Genomic DNA, 23,413 nt, shown 5'->3' with positions numbered 1-23,413 from the left:
AATAATTCTGCAGTTAAAAACTTGAAAAGACCCACACAAAATTTTGCAATTTCAATTTTCAAAAAGATCGATTTTGTAAACATAATTGCAGTGTCAAATTCAAATAATATTATTGTAAGGTGCTGAAGAAAATATTACCTCATGAAAAAATCATCTTTATTCGTGAATATTTTGAAAATATCGTTATAAGAAATGTCTCAGTTAATTTTTGTGTAACCAATCATAGTTTGATATTTACTCCTACTTTGTTTCGGTTGATGGTCAATCTGGATTCAACTTTCAAAGTAAGTAATTCCGCGGCATAAAAATGGCTTATTCTGCATGAAAATGCATCTTCTGCAGACCAGATGTTTTTCTGCATCAAAAGGTGATTTCCGCGATTTATTCTGCAACAGCAGAATCGCTCAATCATTGAGGGATTGATGTACAGACTGCATGCCATATAGCTGGAATATTTCTGTGTGCGGCGTAAAACTGAACTCACTCACTCACTGGCAGAGTAAGTTTCTAGTATCCATCATTGAAATATGATGTCTCAACTCAATTATTAAACTTGTTAAGAGTTTCTTAAAGAAGACTTTGCAACAATGTATAGGAACTGAGAGATAGTGTGAACCTTAGTTTAATCAAAACAACTAGTACAAGCAGCCGCACATACACATACACATGCATGCAAGTCGTCATATGAGCGAAATATTCTCAAGCACAACGTTAAACCCAATTTCACCTCATCTCTTAATGTTTGTATCGCAGCACATTATTTTGATGCATGGTTCTTTAATGAATTGTAACAACCCTAATAAACACCACTGTGAAGTTGAAGATAATGTACAATGTATTTCTATTTACCCTCTGTGTATGTACTTAAAATATACTAATATGTTTCAGTACTCAAGCTAAGTAAATAATCTTTCCCGGAGGGTCTTTGTGCCTGTCCAGGTTTACAGATTAACTGCATGCTATAAATGTAATATTGCCCTCGTGGGGACTATCTATTGTTATCAGGCTCCCTTGAGAGCCTGTGGGTTTCTCACAGGTGCTGATCTCCAATGTCACACGCTGTCAGACCTGGGTAAATACTGGGCTCGTATTTCATCGGTCATGTCAACCGGTTGTCCAGCTTCAGGCCACTTGCTGACCAAATATGAATATTGATCTTTCGTGTGGACCATATGAACATAGTTTGTTTGAACTTTGAGCCTCCATATTTAGTCAATGTGGTCTTGTGGTGTGAAGAATATCATTATTTACATGTATGGATGTAAACACATGTACATCAGTTGAATGTTTCATGGGAATCTGAACAAATTAGGAAGACGTGTCCTGAGCTGAGTTAATTTTCATGGCAACTTTCCCTTGAAAATTGAAATATAAATATTGGAATCTTCTTGCCACCTGATTTTGCCTTATGTTGGAATGAAATTAAGTAATTAATCAGCAGATTACCTATCCTTTTGACATCTGTGTTAATTTTTTATTCAGCTTCTTAAACTAAGTGCACAAGTGAGCATTTTTAGAAGGAAAAAAGTAGATATACCAAACACCATGGACACTGGTCAGTAAGGTCCTGGGGTTTGTTGAGGTTTGCCTAGACTTGCACAGGTATTTTAGGTAATAATTAATAATTTAAATGAAACATTCTGAAACATATAAATAACAGACTGGCATCCTTAGACTGTCCACTTATCTGGAGTTGCTTCTTTAAAGGATAGAACCATACCATACATCCATGGGCTTAGCATTCAGTACAGCCTTGGAGCAAGGCTAAGGTTTGCTCACATGGGATCTAAATCTAAGTCTAATTATAAAGCCCCTCACATTTAATATTAGGGTGATTGCTGGATCCTTAGTTCAAACTCCTAACTAGTGATAAAAATCCATTTAGTTTGCAATACTATTGTGTGTGAATAATTGTATTAATATGGGAATTTCAGACTAACTATCTTTTAATGGAAGTTTTGGACGAGAAGACTCAAGTGTTGATGGCATTTGTTACATTGATGAACAAATATTTGAAATTTTGAAGGTTTCTCAGCTGCTAATTTCTGTTTAAGTTCTAATTAAACACCCTCTACTTCTAACAAGCAGGCCTTTAACTTTAACAGACTTCAGCCAGGTGAGGGAAAATCTATGGCTTGGCCAAGAAACAGGCAACTTCAAAGGATGCGTTTCAACGTTTGTCTGTCTTGGCAGAGGACCCAGACCCTGTCTTTGTGACCTGAGTGTAGGCTATTTACACAGTGCAGATAATTTGTGACAGAGAGGGCAGATTTGACACTCACTGTTTGCTGTTGGGGCGCAGTCAGTTGAAGCAGGGACTGGGAGGAGTTGTCTCCCCTTTCATCTTCAAGCAAGCTATTATGTTGCATATACACGAGTTCATCACAGGATGATTATGGCTTTAAGAAATATTTTGAGTATGTTTTTTGATGAATAAGCTTCATATTCAACATGTACATATAACATTACCATGATGATTGTAATGATTATCAAGACAAAAAAACTGAAGGACCAGATATCAGTTATTTAGCTTTACTTCGAGACACTGATAACCTACTTTGCCATGTGGTTCAGAAGGATGTAATTAATGTATTGTTTTCACTGGCACTACAATAAAAGGAACTTTCAGTATATTTCATTTGCCATCTTTTTAACAAATATTGTAAAATTTGTACAATTACACTAATCAGTTATTCATGATCGGGCTGTTGGGAAGCCTAGTGGTTAAAGCGTTCACTCGTCACGCCGTAGGCCTGGGTTCGATTCCCCACATGGGTAAAATATGTGAAGCCCATTTCTGGTGTCCCCCCTGCCGTGATATTGCTGGAATATTGCTAAAAGTGGCTTAAAACCAAGCTCACTCACTCACTCAGTTAATCATGCTAATGTTTCTTTGTTGATTTGTTGTTTAATGCCGTGCTCACCAATGTTCCAGCTATATCGCGTCTCTCTGTAAATATTCAAGTCTGGACCAAACAGTCCAGTGATCAACAGTATAAGCATCGATCTACCCAATTGGGATACAACAACATGCTGAAGATCAGTCGTAACACAGATCTTCATGGGTATCATTATCATTATAGGATATTTATATAGCACATGTCCAGGCAACTTGTACATGGGTATCATTATCATTATAGGATATTTATATAGCACATATCCAGGCAACTTGTACATGGGTATCAATATCATTATAGGATATTTATATAGCACATATCCAGGCAACTTGTACATGCTCAAGGCGCTGGTATTTTTTTTCCCTCGATCACTGGATGTCAATCTCAATGGCACGTCATATTATCAATCTCAACTCCCTGGGGAACATACAGCTCTTGCAGCCACTAGGTGCACCAAGTTATTGCGGCTTTCTCATCCTTACGAGCTACCCATTCACAGCTGGGTGGACTGGAACACATTCATGATGGTGATGATGAAGATGATGATGATGAGACAACAGAGTGAAATACTACACGGGTCGAGTCGTCATTTGTCTCAGCTTGCTGCATCAGTTTGTTGATTGTTAGCGAGACTTGTGGACTGTTACCATGGTTACTGTGATTTGTCATCAGTAGCCTATAAAAGAATATAAGGACAATATACAAATCGTTTCAGTTCTATCTACGATGTAGTAATATGATATCCTTTAAGCTTTAAGCATAATATATCATGTATCTTTTTCTTTCCAGGTATTTCTCATGTGTATGGATTAACACTGACAACAAAAGATGAGACGGGGACTATAGGACCCAACCCTGTGACTGTCAAGTGTGACTATGTCGTGGAAACAGGAGAAACACTTTTTTCAATGACCATGAGTAGGAAGAGAGCTACAGACCCAGGTTTCACAAACATTGCACTGTTCACACCACCTGCAAGCTCATCACTCTATGATGCAAGTGTTACACAGAATTTTAAAGATCGGACAACTCTCATCTTATCTGGTGATTTATCCAATGGTTCCACAAGTGTGCAATTTGATCGTGTTGAGTGTGAGGATGAGGCAGCTTACAAGTGTACTGCTTCTTACCAAACAGTTGCTGGCGCGGCTGCTTCAGAAGAAGCTGAGATGAATCTTCTTTTGCTGGGTAAGTGAATTTTATCAACATCACCTTGAAACGTGAGATGAACCTTCTTTTGCTGGGTAAGTGAATTTTATCAACATCACCTTGAAACGTTAAGTAATTACTGTGGGTAAAATGATACACTCTCCACTGGGTTCATCATGAGCTTTTATGCAACAGTATGATACAGGATACGTTTGTTTCTGTATCGATACACTTGCTGAGATACTTCTCGTTCAGTTACACTCTCCTACCCATGTTTTGTCAGTCAAATATTGCAAAATGAATCGTGAAATAACTACATGAACATGCATCAAAGCTAGCTTTTGTTTATAGTCACAAGAAGTTCTTCATGCTGTAAAATGTTTATAGTCACAGAGGCCCAGGGGCGGTGGGGTAAGTTCTTCATGATGTCACATTGATATAACCCATTTCTGGGATACTACATCATATCATCAGAGGCCCAGATAAGCTGCATATCGGGTAAAAATATGCATAGAAAATTTCCAATTACGCATTGAAAAATATTTCTTGCGTACCAATTATGCATTTAAAATGTTAGATACGCAAAAAGTTAAAAACAAATGTGTACAGAATATATTTATAAAAATCGCTTGCGCTATGAAAAAGACATCGATTGCTATCAAGTTGTACTGTTAGTATAGGGCAAGTGTTGTACTGTCAGTATAGGATGAGTGATTTTTTATGAAATCATTTCCATTATATTTAAGTTGGTTTTGATTAGGTATGACATAAGGCAGAACATACCTGCTTAGTAAACTTACTCAATGACATAATACTTAGGTGAGTAAAATGACTGAAATACGCACATATTTGAAAGAAGTGGGTAACGGAAAATGAAATACCCACTCAACAGTCATAATACCCACTCCCAAAAATACAGTGGGTACAGTACCCACATAAGCTAAATCTTATCTGGAGCTCTGATATCATGACCTTTCCGTTTCTTTCCACCCCAGTAATTACAGGACATTGAGGATCATAGGTAATTTCACTCACTTGGATGTTCAAAAACCAAAAACTGAATTTCATTGTGTTCGTAATTTTCATTTTGTTAGTAATTCATGCTTTCTGATTGCTTGACTTCGGGACATGTTCTTGTATTCATTTCCCAGTCAGGGCTCGATTTAGGGAATGTTAACCTACTTGCACCAGGTGCAACCTAAGATAAAAACCTAGTTGCACAAGCCAAATTCCAGTTGGAATGTTGTGTGCTAAAACATCAGAGGTTTTGGTGCACATAAACATATTTCCGTGATGTAGTACCCATGAAATCATAGCAACACAGATACGCAGCTGATTCCCGTTTACAAGAGCTGTCATAGCCGAGAAGTGTCTATAAATGGCAATGTATCGGTGCCATAGCTATTCAAAGTTTAGAAGAAAAATGAACTGATATACTTAGATTTGTTATTGATTTATTTCTCAAAAATTGACTTGCACATGGTGCACTTTTGACTAATAACTTGCACGTTGTGATATTGAGTTGCACCAGTGCAAGTAACAAAGCACTAAATCGAGCCCTGCCAGTGAATGGGAAAAATAAAGCCATGTTCATTAAACTGGACTACTTTAGTACATACACCATTACTGATAGTCAGAGGATCACATTTATGGTGCAGGGAGGAAACTACAACAAAACCACAGACAAGAGAATTTGTGCCAACAGAATGAGCATCTATCTAAGCAAATGGGATATGATGACATGGGTAAACCAAGTCAGCGAGCCTGACCACCTGGTCCCGTTTGTTGCCTCTTACGGGCCTGACCACCTGGTCCCGTTTGTTGCCTCTTCACGAGCCTGACCACCTGGTCCTGTTTGTTGCCTCTTACGAGCCTGACCACCTGGTCCCGTTTGTTGCCTCTTACGAGCCTGACCACCTGGTCCCGTTTGTTGCCTCTTACGAGGCCTGACCACCTGGTCCCGTTTGTTGCCTCTTACGGACCTGACCACCTGGTCCCGTTTGTTGCCTCTTACGAACCTGACCACCTGGTCCCGTTTGTTGCCTCTTACGGACCTGACCACCTGGTCCCGTTTGTTGCCTCTTACGAGCCTGACCACCTGGTCCCGTTTGTTGCCTCTTACGATCCCAGTTACGAGCCTGACCACCTGGTCCCCTGGTCCCGTTTGTTGCCTCTTACGGGCCTGACCACCTGGTCCCGTTCGTTGCCTCTTACGAGCCTGACCACCTGGTCCCGTTTGTTGCCTCTTACGAGCCTGACCACCTGGTCCCGTTTGTTGCCTCTTACAGACAAGCATGGGTTCCTTGTCCACATGGACGACCTTAGACACACTTGTACTTCAACATGCTGGGGTCACCTGTTAAATGTATAGTGATATCTTAGTGATGGTGTTTTTGTTTCATTGCAGCTGAGCCAGGGACACCAGCCATAACACCGTCTCCTGCAACTAGCACCGGCTACACGGAAGGGCAGCAGGTTGAGTTCCGGTGCCAGGGAGCTGTTGGAAAACCTGCCGGAGACTTCCTGTGGTTCCGGTACCGTGACAACACCCCTACGGACATTACCAGTCTGGCCAGACTAAATCCTCCCTATCCGAGTTCAGGAACTTGCACCTCTGAACGAATAAGTCAGCTCACTCTGAATGTCAGCAGACTGGACAATGGGATGATCATCCGATGTGCTGCAAACCACTCTACAATCACACCGCCTACGGGATCCGACACATGCGACTCTACATGCTATCAAACTGACGCCATCACAGTTTTCTGTAAGTATAGAGGTTTGAGACAAGGGGACATTGATTGACTGTCACTCAATATGTCCAAATGCCTCTTTTTCAAATTCCGCAATGAAGAATGTCTGTTAAGAAGTTGATAAAGTCCTGAAAATGTTTTGATACCCTTTGTCTCAAGGAAAATGAAGGGGGCAGTGTGTTTTATATAATGTGGATATGTGCCATACTTTGATTTTGATGTAGATGAAACGCCAGTTGTTTTTAACTGTACCTTGAGATCTGTGATGAAAACATGTTAATGGTTCAGCAGACTTTGCTATCATTTGGGTGTCAATGAAAAAAGTGTTGTTGGTCGTAGTTATAAAGGTTGGCAGTGACAGTTGTTATTATAAGGGTAACGCTATTATTATAGATAAAATTGATAGAATTTTTGATCAAATAAAAACAAACAACGGTATCGGTTTTGAAGCATTTACTGCTAACAACAAACGACGGCGGTCACTGACCCACGTTTTTACAAATATGGAAACATCATAGAACAAAACAGATGACGTCACTATTGAGCGTGACACCATTTGACCTTGACCTATGCCCATACTTCCAGCCGCCATTCTTTTCATTGCTCAACAACGTTAGAGTTCCAGTCGAAGTTTTCATTGCTGCATGTTGTAATTTATGGTACAATTGTTAAGGTTGGCACTGGCAAGAAAGTGCATAATGACGAATGTGAGTCAGAAATATCATCAATAATGAACCGAAGTTCAAACGAGCCGTAGGTGTTTGAACATCAAGATTTGAGCTACTTATGACGTCACCTAACAACGGGCTTGATAATGGCCCGTCGTCAAGCAATTTGGGGGCATTATCAAGTTACAGTGGCCCGCTCATTTCTGATAACGTGCAGGCATTTTAGTGATAATTCTATCCAGTTTAGCTATGAAACATTATAACAGTTGAATAATGGTAGTTATAAACATGCTCCTCCTTTAACCCCCGTTTCCATATTGGCCTCGGGCTTGTTGGGTGAACCTTGTTGTTTTGAGAACCTGGTTTGAATCCCACGTGTGCAAGATGTAAAACCCAGTTCTGGTGTCCCTGTGAAGTGTATTACTGGAATGTTGCTGAAAGCAGCACAAAGCCAGGTTATATCACTTGTCCTGTTGTTTTCAGATACGTTCAGTGACAGTGACCCCGATGTCAGCTCCAACCCATCAGGGGGCACACACATCGTTGGCGACACCGTCACCCTGAAGTGTAACGCTGTTACCAACCCACCAGCGACCTACACCTGGCAGAAAGAAGGAGAGGATAATTCCACATCATCTGGCGATGAATTAACGCTTTCTAATCTCCAAATTGAAGATTCTGGAATATACACATGTTTGGCCACCAATGTTGTTGGGGGTGTGACGTACAATGCATCAAAGTCCCTCAACATCAATGTTGGTGAGTACACACTACTGGTTTAAAAATATATTTGATGATATCAGTTCTAAAGCAAGTACCCAAGGTACCCTTCTGGAAAATCCAGATTATTCTGGACGAGGTGTTTTATCTGCGAACTAGACAGACAATTATGGCTATGGAGGAGAATTTTGTGGAACGCTTCAGTATATGACAGAAACCTTTTGAAAATTGTTGTTTCCACAGCATTGTAGACGTCTGAAACTTTATATCGAAGTACTCATCCTTAATACTGCTGTGTGTCAGGATCAATTTGAGACTGCAGCATTTGAGCCCTGATTTCAAAACGTGACATTTTTCATATTTTGAAGTTTATTACTTGCTGAAGTAAGAAAATAAGTTACTTTTTTCAACTGCACATGCGATTGTAGTAGCCACCCAGTGTTAGAGCTGCGGCTTTAAAGTGCTAAATAGCAAGATGAATAAGGTACTGATATGGCAGATATATCTGAAGTTGTTGTAGGAATGACTTGTATATCTTTGCACGAGCATGATCATCTAACTGTGACTGAACTAATGCATGTATTCCTCTCTGTCTGTCTCTCTCTTCACCAACATCTGCAGTTGCTACAACCACATCCCCTCCCACTACAACCGCTACGAGTACACAAAGACCTTCTCCTGGAAATACTGATGCTGTTAAACCAGAACCTCCAGGTATGTTGACCTGTTAACTGTAGTCATGTGTCAGTCACATGTCTGTCATGTCTCTTCATGTCATGTCATATCTGTGATGAGCTGTGACCTGTCACGTGACATTAGCATAGGATGCACTTTGACTATACCTCTGTCATGTGATGTGATGCAACAATATACTTCTGTCATGTGACATTTTATCAAATATATGATGTGTGGTAACTACATCTCTGTCATGTGATGTGCTGTGACCATGACTCTGTCATGTGATGTGCTGTGTCTGTGACTCTGTCATGTGATGTACTGTGACTTTGTCATGTGATGTGCTGTGACCGTGACTCTGTGATGTGATGTGACCATGACTCTGTGACATGATATGCTGTGATCGTGACTCTGTAATGTGATGTGTTGTGACTGTGGCTGTCGTGTGATGTGATGTGACCGTGACTCTGTGACATGATATGCTATGACTATGACTGTCATGTACTGTGCTGTGACTGTGATGATGTGATGTGCTGTGACTCTATCGTGTGATGTGCTGTGACTGTGATGATGTGATGTGCTGTGACTCTATCGTGTGATGTGCTGTGTGACTGTGATGATGTGATGTGCTGTGCTGTGACTCTGTGCTGTGATGTGATGATGTGATGCGTGACTCTGTCGTGTGATGTGCTGTGAGCGTGACTCTGTCGTGTGATGTGCTGTGGCGTGACTCTGTCGTGTGATGTGCTGTGATCGTGACTCTGTGACGTGTGGTGTGCTGTGGCGTGACTGTCTGTGATGTGCTGTGACTAGTGACCGTCATGTGATGTGCTGTGCGCGTGACTGTCATGTGACGTGCTGTGACCGTGACTCTGTCGGATCATGTGCAGTGAGCGTGACTATCGTGTGATGTGCTGTGAGTGTGACTCTGTCATGTGATGTGCTGTGACTGTGACCGTTTTGTGCTGTGAGCATGACTCTGTCGTGTGATGTGCTGTGAGTGTGACTGTCATGTGATGTGCTGTGAGCGTGACTCTGTCAGGTGATGTGCTGTGATTGTGACTGTCGTGTGATGTGCTGTGACTGTGACCGTCATGTGATGAGCTGTCACTGTGACCATCATGTGATGTGCTGTCACTGCGTCCGTCATGTGATGTGCTGTGACTGTGACCGTTTTGTGCTGTGAGCGTGACTGTCATGTTATGTGCTGTGAGCGTGACTCTGTCATGTGATGTGCTGTGACTGTGACCGTTTTGTGATGTGCTGTGACCGTGACTCTGTTGTCTGATGTGCCGTGACCGTCACTCTGTTGTGTGATGTGCTGTGTCCATGACTCTGTCGTGGATAAGCTCAAGTATAATGTAATGTTTTTGCCATTTGACTTTCAAAATATCAAGAAAGCACAATAGGTATTTTATAATTATTGGGTGGAGTACCCTAGTGGTTAAAACATTTTCACACTATACTATCTTCTATTATCCAGAAAACTATATGTGGGGCCGTATCCTTATACAATGTGATCGATGAGCTGATGATTTTCACATGGTGAATGCCTGCTACTTCACTAATGTCCAAAAGCCCATTTCTGGTGTCCCTGTCGTGATATTGCTGGAATATTGCTTAAAGCGGCGTAAAACCAAACTCACTCACTCACTCACTCACTAATGTCCAAACTGAAAAATATCTTCATGTGTTTGCATCGAGTGAGATATGGTTGGATGTCAGCTACTGTGATGTGTGTTATTATGACTGTTCTGTTGCATGTTTGCATGGAGGTTTGTTTGCATCAGTAGCAGTGTAGAAAAAGGCAATCCTCACAGCAACATCAGAGTCCACACCTGCCTACCTTATCAACACCAGACAGCTCTCAACCCCACCCTTTTCATTTTACCTGTAGACCCACTACGGTCTGCCCATCCCACCAGCTGTATCTTGACAGCCTCTTGAATTTTCTTCATCCAGCCTCAGTTAACCTGGCCCTTTCCTTTTGACACCACTTCCCATAATGCTATCCCACTTTACTCCTTCCCATCCCACTAAATCCATCCCTACCCCCACTAAACCTCACCCATCCCACCTAACCCCATCTCCCATAACTCCAGCCCAACCCACCCAACCCCAGCCCACCTCACCTGAACCCACATAACCCCACCAAGGCCTCCTTTAACACCCACCCCATCTAGCCCTCACCCCAGAAAGTTAGTGAAAACAAAAAGTCCAATGGTGTAGCATGTCCACCCCAAAAGGTTTACTCCTTCCACTGGCATATGCTTCCCTGAACTTGAGGTAGTGTCAAGAGCTAGATAATGTTGATATCCATGTACAAAAAGACACATTTAACGCTGTCATTGGGACTCAAAGTTTATTCTAAATTAGTGTTGTCCTATAAGTGATCGACGGCATGTGTCTCTTCATTTCTGTACCAACAAGGAAGCTGCATGCCTTTATTGTTCTATCTAGTTGCAAGTTTCATTCACCTGTTTATTATTGCAGTTTTACAAACCTTGTTTCGACATATTCTATCTGTGCAACACAAAGACTATGAAGACAATGTTGTATTGTACATATCTACCTTGTGTTTCAGGCGACAGTGACAATACTGTCATCATTGCCGTGTGCGTCGTGGTTGGGGTGTTGCTCATCGTCGGCATCATTGTTGGTGTCTTCTTGTACAGGAGAAAACAGGCAAAGAATCACATTGAAGGTCTGTGTTGTGACGGATAACAACCCTCACTTTAAGTCAGTTTTCCCACCAGGTGTTAGCACACCTGGCTGTCCTACCAGCAAGTGGTCCCCCCTCATAAGAAATAGTGAAAAGTGACAACAAAATAATGAGTGTTTGTTAAACAACATTTTTATTCGGGTTTCCAAAATTATGAGACAAATCATCAGAGTTGGTCTCTCGATTTTATGTGACTGTGCAAAATTTGGTTTTGTGAATCATCAGTGTTGGTCTCTCGATTTCATGTGACTGTGCAAAATTTGGTTTTGTTGCAATTTTGTGTTTGAGAGCAATTCATCGGTCTAAAATGAAATCAAATGGACTATAAGAGTTGACAAACTGGATCAGGTGGTATTACCTGGTGATTTGACTGGATGCCAACATATTCCAGTTTTATGGATGGATGCGCATTATGTCAGTCATCGGATTCCCTGGTTCTGACATATGTTGATGTGTGCCGTTGTAAGCAGCTAACAAAAACAAGACAACAGTACAATATTTGCATAGTCAGAATTCATGTTGATCATGTGTTTGAAATGTTCTCCAGTGACTGATTACATGTGGGGCGGTGGGGTAGCCCAGTGGTTCAAGTGTTTGCTCGTCACTCCGAAAACCCAGGTTCGATTCTCACATGGATACAATGTGTAGCCCATTTCTGGTGTCCCCCGACGTGATAGTGCTGGAACATTGCTAAAAGCGGTGTAAAACCAAAACTCACTCACTCACTGATTACATGACGTATTTTCCTGTGTCTCACATTCTGTTTTTATCTCATTTACAGAACCATCGGAAAAACCGTACAAGTAAGTAGAAGTGATTAATAGAACTCCAGGCCCTGATTTCTCGAAAAAATATAAGTTTTACTCAAATTTTAAATTGAGTTTGACAATTTGAAACAGCTGATTTCTTAACTCAACTGCATTTAAAAAAAAAAAAAAGGCCAAACAATTTAAGTAGCCGATCTACCCAACTCAAATTGTCAACTATGTTTGAGTGTAATATCGATTTCAGTTCATTCTGGGAAATGCATTTTCCTGCCTTTTCTCAAATTTGAGTCAAAACTCTTACTTAAGTCAAAACTCAGACTTAAGTTTGTTTCGAGAAATCGGGGCCAGATGTAAATTGTCGAAAAATACAAATATGGCATGGAAGTACAGTCAAACAAAAGTTGAGGGGAACGTACATAAATACTTCCAGTGCACTAAGTTCAACACAACTGAAAAAAAAATGATAATGAAAGAATATGAATATTTAAAAACAGTTGTAAATTGAAATACAACATGGCAGTGTTTGACCGTATCTGACTTTATTTTTATGAATTAAACATTTCATTGAAGGTACATTTATGTGAATAAGTTATATTTCTGGTAGATACTTTGTAACTCTGCTTCAAGGGTCAACAGAATAGTATGTATACCATTACCTAGAAAACGACACGGTGGAAGGGAGATTATTCCAAAGAGTTTTCTCTATTCATCTGCGAAATATAATATGCTCACACAGTACCCAATTTTAAAAATATTTTTAATGTTCTGAAATGCAGCCATAATATATAAATATATGCGGATACACTATGTGGCGAATATGATACGTATATAGCATGGATATTGGGTAACGAATACGAATAATTATTCACGAATACAATATTGTAGTTAAGTGATTGATGTACAATTTGGAACGCCCATGTTGACAGTTTCGATTTGTCACAGCAATAATCAGTGATCTCATGACACTCAAATTTGGTATGTAATAGTTATAATCGACAGTACCATGTGCAGTCTTGGCAAACTAACATGACTTGCGCTACTGCATTGCCAGTACATGTTCCATTCTTGCATATCTCACTTTGGAAAGGACATAAGGGTTCAAGTAAAACATGCTCCCTTAAGAAAATCGTAAATATTCATTAATATTCGTTTCTGGTGACCATGAATTACGAATTGAATTCATGAAGGGCTACAGTTTGATTCTCCGAATATGTGAGTGAATCGTAACAGCCTTAGTTGCATCATCTTTGTTTTTGTTGTTTATTGAGTTATTCTTTTCACTATTCAAGAAATGTGATACATAGATTTGAGTTTCAGTGTTTATCAATATCCAATCTGTCTCTTTACAGCAACCAGAATATGTCGATATACAGCACAAAACCAGACCTGGTCACGAATGATCCCAAGAAATACAACCAGTACAATAATGTGAGTAAACTTTCTCACTGACAAAAAGAGATGGGCAGGAAATTAAACAAAGAGAGACAGATGTTTTTGGAATCCAGTTGATTTCTAGAGTCCCTTGAATAGTGGTGCCTTGAATAGGCCCTGGATATTAGGCCTTGATCTTCTGGCCTGACTACACCCTGAACATAAATATACTTTAGATATTCTTTGGTCTGTGATATCATCTGATGTCAGTCAATGCAGAATTACGGTCACCAACCACTAAAACCGCCAGTTGACCAAAGTTTAGTTCCCTTCAGGTGGTAATTAGACACAATCATCAACACTTCACAGAAAATACTTCTTGTTGGTTCTGGGTGCAGTGGGTAGCCTAGTGGTTAAAGCGTTCGCTCGTCTCGCCGAAGACCCGTGTTTGATTCCCCACATGTGTACAATGTATGAAGCCCATTTCTGGTGTCCCCTGCCGTAATATTGCTGGAATATTGCTAAAAGCAGCGTGAAACTTAACTCACTCACTCACTCACTTCTTGTTAGAAATGTGGATTTTATTCATAATAAGAAGAAGAATATTTATTATCGCCTTTCCAGACTTCATATCCTGCTCAAAGGGCACAATCTGATTATTATCAACCCGCATAACCCAAGCTGCCTGTGAAGCGCTAGAAGGTTAATGGTCACATATCTTATCTCACCTGGTACTCATTTTCTGCTGGGTGAACAGAGGCAATTTTGAACAAACTCACTTGTCTATCAATTTTTCTTTTAAATTGAAACTAGGATCATTCACATGATTTGTGCATGAGATGTTTGATCATGTGCCAAGTAAGTTGTTTTATACAATATGTATTAACGCTGTTTTATTTTTGTTAAATCAGAAAAATGAGGATGCTCTGAACTATGCAGACTTGCAATTCGACACAAAGCCTCGGAGTCGGAAACCAGTGGCCCTGGCCGACACCATGACGGATTATGCGGACGTTTCCATGCCCCAAGTCTGATGAAGGAAGTGTCAATTTCCTGCATGGTGATATGAGCGTTATCAGATGTCATGTTCATTGCCATATGAACAATATCACTTGTTAAGAGATATCATGTATATTGAGATACGTTACCACACACGATGTGCATGATCATCAGTCAGTGCTATGTATGGTTTGTGTTACTTAAAAAATGAAAAAATGCGCAAAAACAACAAAGGTGATTTTCTCGATCAGCGTTTGTTGAAACATGGAGTGATGGAGATAAACAAAGGATGATTTTCTTTGAGTGTTTCATAGACTGTGAATGTCCAGCTATACAGATTACCATTACCCGGAACATTTGTCCACAGAGATATAGAATCTTGTGAGTCATTACAGTGTGATCATAGACATTCTGCAATACTACAGTTCCTGCAGAGTGACTCTTCGAATGATTTTACCCAAATGAATATATGCCTTTGAAAATTCCTGCTTTTCATGAGAAACATTTTACTGAAGTTTCGAAAACCATTGCTTTCTCGCGTGGATACAGAAGCTGGAGCTATCACAAGGGATTTGCCAAAAGATGGAAAATGATGTACTGACCTGTGGAGAAGCGACAAGGCATGATGAGGACCACTGTTTTCCTCGTGGTCTAGATCTTGAAGCATGTGTCCTCTTGTGACATTGTTCCAGGTCTAAGGTGACCAATCCTTGCACACTGATTCCAACTGTGGCTTTTGTATCGGACTCTGTGATTTGTATTCAAGTATTTGTAGTTAATTTGTCTTCAGTGAGAATTTGTTTTAAATGGAAACTTGATGATACACTTGGCTACCTGTGGTTTTCAAACCAAATTAATTAAGTCGAATTAAGTCCAACTAGCAGGAAGTGATTTATTTTTTTAATTTGCAAATCTGAAACATTTGTTATTTCTTCTCCCACCCCTGATATATTGTCATGGCAAATTTCAATGTTGGTGAAATGATTATGTGAAATTGAGACACTACAGATTTAAATGACATATTTAGCCACTTGAAACTGAGACACTACAGACTGGCTTGTTATGAGCAGAGGTTTAGAAGACAGAATTGTGCTTTGTTTTAACACAGAACTATGAGTTAAATGTGTTCTATCAAGTTTGCATTTGGCAAATTTGTATTAAGAAAGTTACTTAGTATTTGCCTTTTGAGGCCTTAGAGATCTAGAGACTTTTTTACCTTCCCAAAGTTTTTCTTCCTACCCTTAAATTGCAGTGACATTCTTTTATTTTCCTTTTTTCAACAAAGATGAGAAAATACTTTAAAAGGCCAGCGTGAAAGCACGATTCCTCTGTTGAAAGATTCTGAGTCTTGTTAATATTTATAATTGATTGAAACTGGACAGGAACATCATTGTATGTAAGACCATACCAACAGCTCAAGACAAGATTTACAAAGGCAGTTATTCTGATATCAACCATGCTATTATTTTATGTAAAATATTACAGACTTGACTTCAAGTGGACGTCTTCAGGACTGCATTTTACATGTCATTGCTCGGTGTTAGGGACTGACCATTTTAACAAATTGAAAGATTGTTTTAATGAACTTTTTTTTACAAAGGCTTTTATCAACAATATGTTGTTTTGTGTCAAGAATGTATGTTTTTACTTACAGTTTAAAGATTGAAGTATATGGAAAATCATTTTCAGGGGACAATATATTTTTGTAATAAAATCCCAGCCCCCAACCCTAGGACATCAGATGGTCAGTTCCTTAATATGTTTATTTCAATCTCCCTATTTTAACCAAAGACATTGTGTTGCCATCATGCTCAGTCTTTTATTACCATGGCGATACTAACGCCATTAATCCGATCTGTTGAACCTTGAATAGGGGTAGTGTGATGTTTGATAGTGTGTTCTAGGTTTGGACATACTTTGTTGTCTTAATATCAGAGAATCCTTTGAAATCAAAATGTATTTTTACGTGTGACATTGTAATGTTTTGTTTCACGCACTTTTTAAGACTCATGATTGATTCATCACGAATAAAACATTTCACTTCCTTATAATCTCAACCAATATTCTACACAGTCATATTTCACCACATCTGATGTGTCGTGTTTTTTGTGTTTGTAAATAACATAGACTATTGTCATGCTCTTTACTCAAGTCTGCTAAAGGTCAGTTGGATATTGTATTCAGTTTATCAGTTGTCATAGTAACTTAGATTCTGTTACTAAGATGAAACGTCAAGATACTTAATTAGCTCTGATGGCCAGTTTCAGTTTAGACTGTCCTTGAATGTGTGTTTATAGCTGTCCTTTAAACTGGATCTCATTCTGTATTTGGTGTCTATAACGATCTGTCATTTTATTCAGTGTTCTATGGAACTTGATCAGTTTTAATACAGCTTTGATAGAGCTCTTCATTATGTTTAGAGAATGATACCCTCTTGATGTCTTTTTTTATAACTTTGCTAAACATAATAGAAACTATTATATTTTTTTCATGAAAAGAAAGACCTTGATAGTTACATGATTTCAGTTAAGGTTGCTGTAGATGAGATCTAATCTCAGCCATTGATATTATTTTCTCACATCGGCTGTGAAACCAACCAAAAGATATATCTTTGTTTAGCTAGATATAGAATGCAATAGATAGAGTGTTATGATAATAATGCTGATTGAGAACGAACAGTTTTAGTATGTTCTGCCCATCAGATTGCTTTAATGAGGTTGTGAACTGATACTTTGAAATACTGCTACATGTTATTGTTATACAGTTTTAAGCATGCTTCAGAGCCTATTTCATTTTCATGAGGAAATGCACATTTCTTCTTTAATTCTTTTACATGTCTTCTTTGCTAAATGCCTATATGCAGAAAGCAATCTTGCATTAAAGTTCTTGAAATTGAAGTTATAACAAATTTTGACTAAAAAGAGTGAGAAAATGGAAACTTATTCAGGATTAGATATACAAAATTATGAAAATACGCTATAGGCTTTCCTAAGCTCATTAATTTGAAATAAGTGACTAGTAGTCTTTCCAATTTCAGAAGAAATTTCCATCTCATGTATTCTGTATATTACAAACTGTGTCCTTGCAAGAGGATCCTATACACATTTTGCCTACTATATGTATTGCTGATGATTGATTCTACATTCATATCTTCTCATTTGGATAGATCATCGGCACATTGTACTGATTGTGAATATACATGTTTCACATTTTTTTCATGATTGTGACTGTGTTTCACATTTCTTTCATGATTGTGAATGTGTTTCACATTTCTTTCAATATTGTGAATGTGTTTCACATTTCTCTCATGACTGAATGTGTGTTTCACATTTCTCTGATTCACACATGATTCACATTATCAAGGGAGACAATCCCATGAGTGACACAGTGGCTATTACGCTGCTAGTATTTTTTATATGAAATCAACATTTTGGCTTCTTCGGAGGTTAAAATGGATCTTGGTGTCTTACTGTGATCATACTGACCAAACTCAGTTCTCGCACGTTTTCATACTCGGTTTGTGAGACAAAGGGTTTTCTACATCTTCAAATTGGTATAGTCTTGATATTTATTCCCAAGTTGTATCTGGGTAAGTGGTGGTTACACAATCAGTCGTTTTAAGATCTTGCATATTATCAGACCTAGTTGTATGATCTCATCACAGTGTACAGTAAAACTTCACATAGTTCTGGCCACCACCTTCTGCTTTGTTCTGGCTCGGCGCTACTAGATTGCACCCAGCTCCTATGTCAGATTTAAAGTAAAGTATATAATTTATATTTTGCTTTGTTACTATTTGTAATTCTGTTCAGAGTTAATTTAGGTTAGTTTGAGTTATTGGAGCTAAATTTGAGAGCATCATGTCATCTCATGATGGTTTTGTAAGATTTTATATGTTTGATGTTCATTTGTCAAATCTTTTAACGATAATGAAAATCAGCACTTCTTGGAAAGTATGTTGAAATTTGTTCTTATCTGTTTGATTTTAAGAATTGTATTGAGTGTATTATATAATATAGTTATATTATTTTTTGAAGCTGCACACCACATCAGCTGCCTGGATTTATTTAGACATGTGTCTAGAAGACCGTACGGTGATAAAGGTTTCTGATGAGTGTACAAGTGGCTCATCTGTATGCATGAATGTTGGTTTTGTTGTTTGTCCCTTTACCTGTAGTGGTGTTTTACTTGCATGTCATCCAATATTGTCATCACATTGTCATCATTGTCATCCCACTGTTGTCGTCATCATTGTCATCTATTGTTATTTCATTTGACATCCTCTAGTCTCAGGTGTTTTCATCAAGCCTCCAGAAAGTGCCTCCAAAAGTAAGACAGCCTGTACTCTTAATGTTGGGTTCAAGAGTTTTTGTTGTGTGGTTTAGGTCACAGGTTTTTTGTTAACTAGTTGGCTCCGTTGGGTTAACTCTTACTTCTTGCTGTGCACAAGATAAACCTAAACATCTAAACAAAATTTTAGAGATGATTTTTACAGTTTTATCAGTTTTTAGGTGGCCAGAAGCTGTACTGTTTTAGTATCAATCTTGATTATTTTTTTAAAAGAATCAGATTTTGTTAATCATGTAGTTTTTGTGTATATATCAAATTTGGCAAATGATAACATTTTAAAAAAATTATTTTATTTTTTTTGTCTGACTTTTTGCTCCAGTCGTTCTTCTGGTACCCTGGACATTTAAGCTGTGTGTACTGAAGGGTAAGGTGTTGATGTACATACCCCTGTGATTTGAGGATGATTCCTGGTCATAATTGCTTATTTCTGATTCATTTGTAATTACATCATGATTAGATTGTACATAGGTCATATTAGATTATTATCTCAGAGCATATTTTATTGTATTGCTAGCATGATCGATCACTGTAAAGAACAAATAAAACAAATTTATAATAACTCTTTGTTTTAGATGGGTGTGTATTTTGGTTATTTGTTTGTAATATGTGATCATTTTCAGCTGTTAACAAATGTTAACAGTTTACAAGAAACAAGGTGTCTGTTAAGGTGTCTTGTGAGAAACACACTGTTTGTGAAACAAGGAGTCCGGATAACTGGGCTCAAACAAGAAGTGAGATCTTACCAAACAGGGCCAAGTTGCCCCACCAAACAGGGCATATGTGAGACTCAAGATGTTTGACAAAACAAAATGTGACAGAAACATGGGCACTTTAGAGAAATAAGATGTGTCTCACCCAACTTGACACATGAGAAACAAGGTGTCTTACTTGCAGGACTCATTGGAGAAACATAATGTCTGACCAAATAAGGCATGAGAAACTAGATGTCTCACCTAACAGGACACACATGAGAAACTAGATGTCTCACCTAACAGGACACACATGAGAAACTAGATGTCTCACCTAACAGGACACACATGAGAAACTAGATGTCTCACCTAACAGGACACACACGAGAAACTAGATGTCTCACCTAACAGGACACACATGAGAAACTAGATGTCTCACCTAACAGGACACACATGAGAAACTAGATGTCTCACCTAACAGGACACACACGAGAAACTAGATGTCTCACCTAACAGGACACACATGAGAAACTAGATGTCTCACCTAACAGGACACACACGAGAAACTAGATGTCTCACCTAACAGGACACACATGAGAAACTAGATGTCTCACCTAACAGGACACACATGAGAAACCCTGATCAAACAGGACAAGTGAAAACAGGTGTCTCACTCGCAGGAAACATGGGAGAAACAAGTGTCACAAGGTGTGTCTCACTACATGACAGACCAGTAACAAATTGTCCCCGAAAACAAGGTGTGTCTCACTACATGACATGCTAGTAACAAATTGTCCCCCAAAACAAGGTGTGTCTCACTACAAATGTCCCCCAAAACAAGGTGTGTCTCACTACATGACACGCCAGTAACAAATTGTCTCTCAAAACAAGGTGTGTCTCACTACATGACAGACCAGTAACAAATTGTCCCCAAAACAAGGTGTGTCTCAATACATGACACGTCAGTAACAAATTGTCCCTCAAAACAAGGTGTGTCTCACTACATGACATGCTAGTAACAAACTGTGCCCCCAAACAAGGTGTGTCTCACTACATGACACACCAAAGTAACAGATTGTTCTACAAAACAAGGTGTCTTTCACTTCTCACAGCATGTCAGTAACAAATTGTCCCTCAAAACAAGCTGTGGCTCAGTTCTGACAGCACGTCAGTAACAATCCTTTCACAACACAGGACCCTGTCACCAACAAAATGTCCCACAAAACAAGGTGTCTCTCACTAAACACAAACACATCCTGGTAACAAAGTGACTCACAAGACAAGACCTGAGAAGCAAGGTCTTATTGATAGGACAACAATCTAGCAGTGACAGGTTATAATGACAGTGATCCACTGATTCTGACCTTTGGGTGTTTCATACTGGAATCTCTTATACAGATCAACTCATATTGGAATCTCTTATACAGATCAACTCATACTGGAATCTCTTATACAGATCAACTCATACTGGAATCTCGTATACAGATCAACTCATACTGGAATCTCTTATACAGATCAACTCATACTGGAATCTCTTATACAGATCAACTCATACTGGAATCTCTTATACAGATCAACTCATACTGGAATCTCTTATACAGATCAACTCATACTGGAATCTCTTATACAGATCAACTCATACTGGAATCTCTTATACAGAATCTCATATACAGATCAACTCATACTGGAATCTCTTATACAGATCATAATCACTCTACTGTCGAACAGGGAAACCGATTACTGGAACCTGACCAAACTTTCCTCATTCGTCAACTGACAGGCCTTGTGTGAGATTTTACGCCCGCATGGAAAGATAATTGCCATTCGTAGTACAGTGAAACGTCGGTAAATGCAGTTACATCTGCTCTTTGATGGTTGCAATCTCCGAATGGGCAATGGTGAGTCTTTTGATAAGGAGAAAGCCCTTCGCAATTTCTATTCATCTATATAACATGTAATCAAAGTAGCTAAAGCAGCACTGATATTTATCGACTTACGGATTCGACCAACCGGAGCCTGACTTGCTTAAAGTCAGAGCCATAGTTTAAATCCATATACTCTATCGTGCCATCTTTGATGGATAAGGTGAGGTGAGGTGAAATTTGGTTTAACGTCGTGCTTGAGAATATTTCGCTCATATGACGACGTGCATGCGTGTGTATGTGTATGTGCAGCTGCTTGTACTAGCCCAGACTGAAGCTGGTTTCATAGTGCTAGCCCACTGAGATACCATGCCGCATTGAAGCATGAATATCCCACTCAGACATATTAAACTGACTCCGAGCCGACCAGTCCTTTTTGTACCCATTAATGCCGAGCGCCAGGCAGGGACCAACAAGAACCATATTTTAACGTCTTTCTGTATGCCGCTGTCGGGGATTGAACCCGCGACCTTCCGCTCTCCGGGCGGACGCTCTAACCACTACACCACGGAGGCGGTTTTGATGGATAAGGAAACTACAAAACTTGCTTGTGTATTTCGTAACGCTGCACTCCGCAAAATTTAGTACTGTAAGGCATTGAACGTTAGACTTCTTAAGATTGGATCACGTGTACGCGTGACTGTCTAAACAAGCGTCTCTTTTCGCATGACAAGTACGAGTCTGAGATAGGTGTTTGGTTTGTTTGGTTGTTGTAGAACGCCACACTCAGCAATATTCAAACTATGTGAAGGCGGTCCGTAAACAATCGAGTCTGGACCAGACAATCCAGTGATCAACAGCATAAGCATCGATCTACGCAGTTGGGATACGATGACATGTGTCAACCAAGTTAGGGAGTTTGACCTACGTAGCAGTAACGATTGTAGAAAAGAAATAAAACAATATTAAGTACAGTTACAGAAAATCATATTTGTTACCGAATGACAAGAATATAATTATTAAAATGAATGGACATCACATTTGGGCCATCCGTATTTGTTATACGCGTTTTAAATCTCCAACGAAAGAGAGCGGGTGGGAGAGAAACATCAGTTAAATACACTAATTGTGTACTTTATTTTATGAGTGAGTGAGTGAGTGAGTGAGTTTAGTTTTACGCCACACTCAGCAATATTCCAGCTATATAGCGGCGGTCTGTAAATAATCGAGTCTGGACCAGACAATCCAGTGATCAACAGCATGAGCATCGATCTGCGCACTTGGGAACCGATGACATGTGTCAACCAAGTCAGCGAGCCTGACCACCCGATCCCGTTAGTCGCCTCTTACGACAAGCATAGTCGCCTTTTGTGGCAAGCGTGGGTTGCTGAAGACCTATTCTACCCCGGATCTTCACGGGCCCTTTATTTTATGAAGTTTTAAAATCTTGTCACATGGTACGCGCTTTATAATGTAGATCGAACAACTTTGCTTCGGAAACCATTTATTAATGCATGTAGATGAAGAAAGATCAAACTATATAATCAGATTGTTTTGTGACAACGGTAAAGTATTCTTTATCACATCAGGACGAGCATTTCCACAACGGCCGTGAAAAATGACACAAGAAAACTTTTGATTATTCCACGTCAGAAACAGGAATATAACAATAACAGGTTAAAATGAAATAATATACTTCTGAACGCCTCACGATTAGATTTTATGTACGCTGCATACGTTACCGTGGATTTTTTTCACAGCAAAACAATATCAGTTCAATGAGAACACAGA

General features: G+C 39.3%; 1 protein-coding gene across 1 annotated transcript in view; it reads left to right on the top strand.

The window, feature by feature from the left end:
- The window catches only part of LOC124261008 (nectin-3-like), a 38,599-nt gene extending 18,969 nt beyond the window's left edge, over window positions 1-19,630 (top strand). Inside the window, exons 2-9 of the mRNA XM_046695328.1 lie at window positions 3,687-4,085; window positions 6,454-6,813; window positions 7,951-8,226; window positions 8,809-8,901; window positions 11,447-11,566; window positions 12,366-12,387; window positions 13,701-13,779; window positions 14,634-19,630. Coding sequence (XP_046551284.1) covers window positions 3,687-4,085; window positions 6,454-6,813; window positions 7,951-8,226; window positions 8,809-8,901; window positions 11,447-11,566; window positions 12,366-12,387; window positions 13,701-13,779; window positions 14,634-14,756 — 1,472 coding nt within the window. The 3' untranslated portion in view covers window positions 14,757-19,630. The remainder of the gene's footprint in view (window positions 1-3,686; window positions 4,086-6,453; window positions 6,814-7,950; window positions 8,227-8,808; window positions 8,902-11,446; window positions 11,567-12,365; window positions 12,388-13,700; window positions 13,780-14,633) is intronic.
- Window positions 19,631-23,413: the final 3,783 nt, after the last annotated feature.

This window comes from Haliotis rubra, unplaced genomic scaffold, assembly GCF_003918875.1.
Source record: "Haliotis rubra isolate DU_JTF1 unplaced genomic scaffold, ASM391887v1 Scf784, whole genome shotgun sequence".
Classification (NCBI taxonomy): Eukaryota; Metazoa; Mollusca; class Gastropoda; order Lepetellida; family Haliotidae; genus Haliotis; species Haliotis rubra.
The sequence above is the reverse complement of the archived record's forward strand: the minus strand, read 5'-3'. Positions and strand labels throughout refer to the sequence as shown.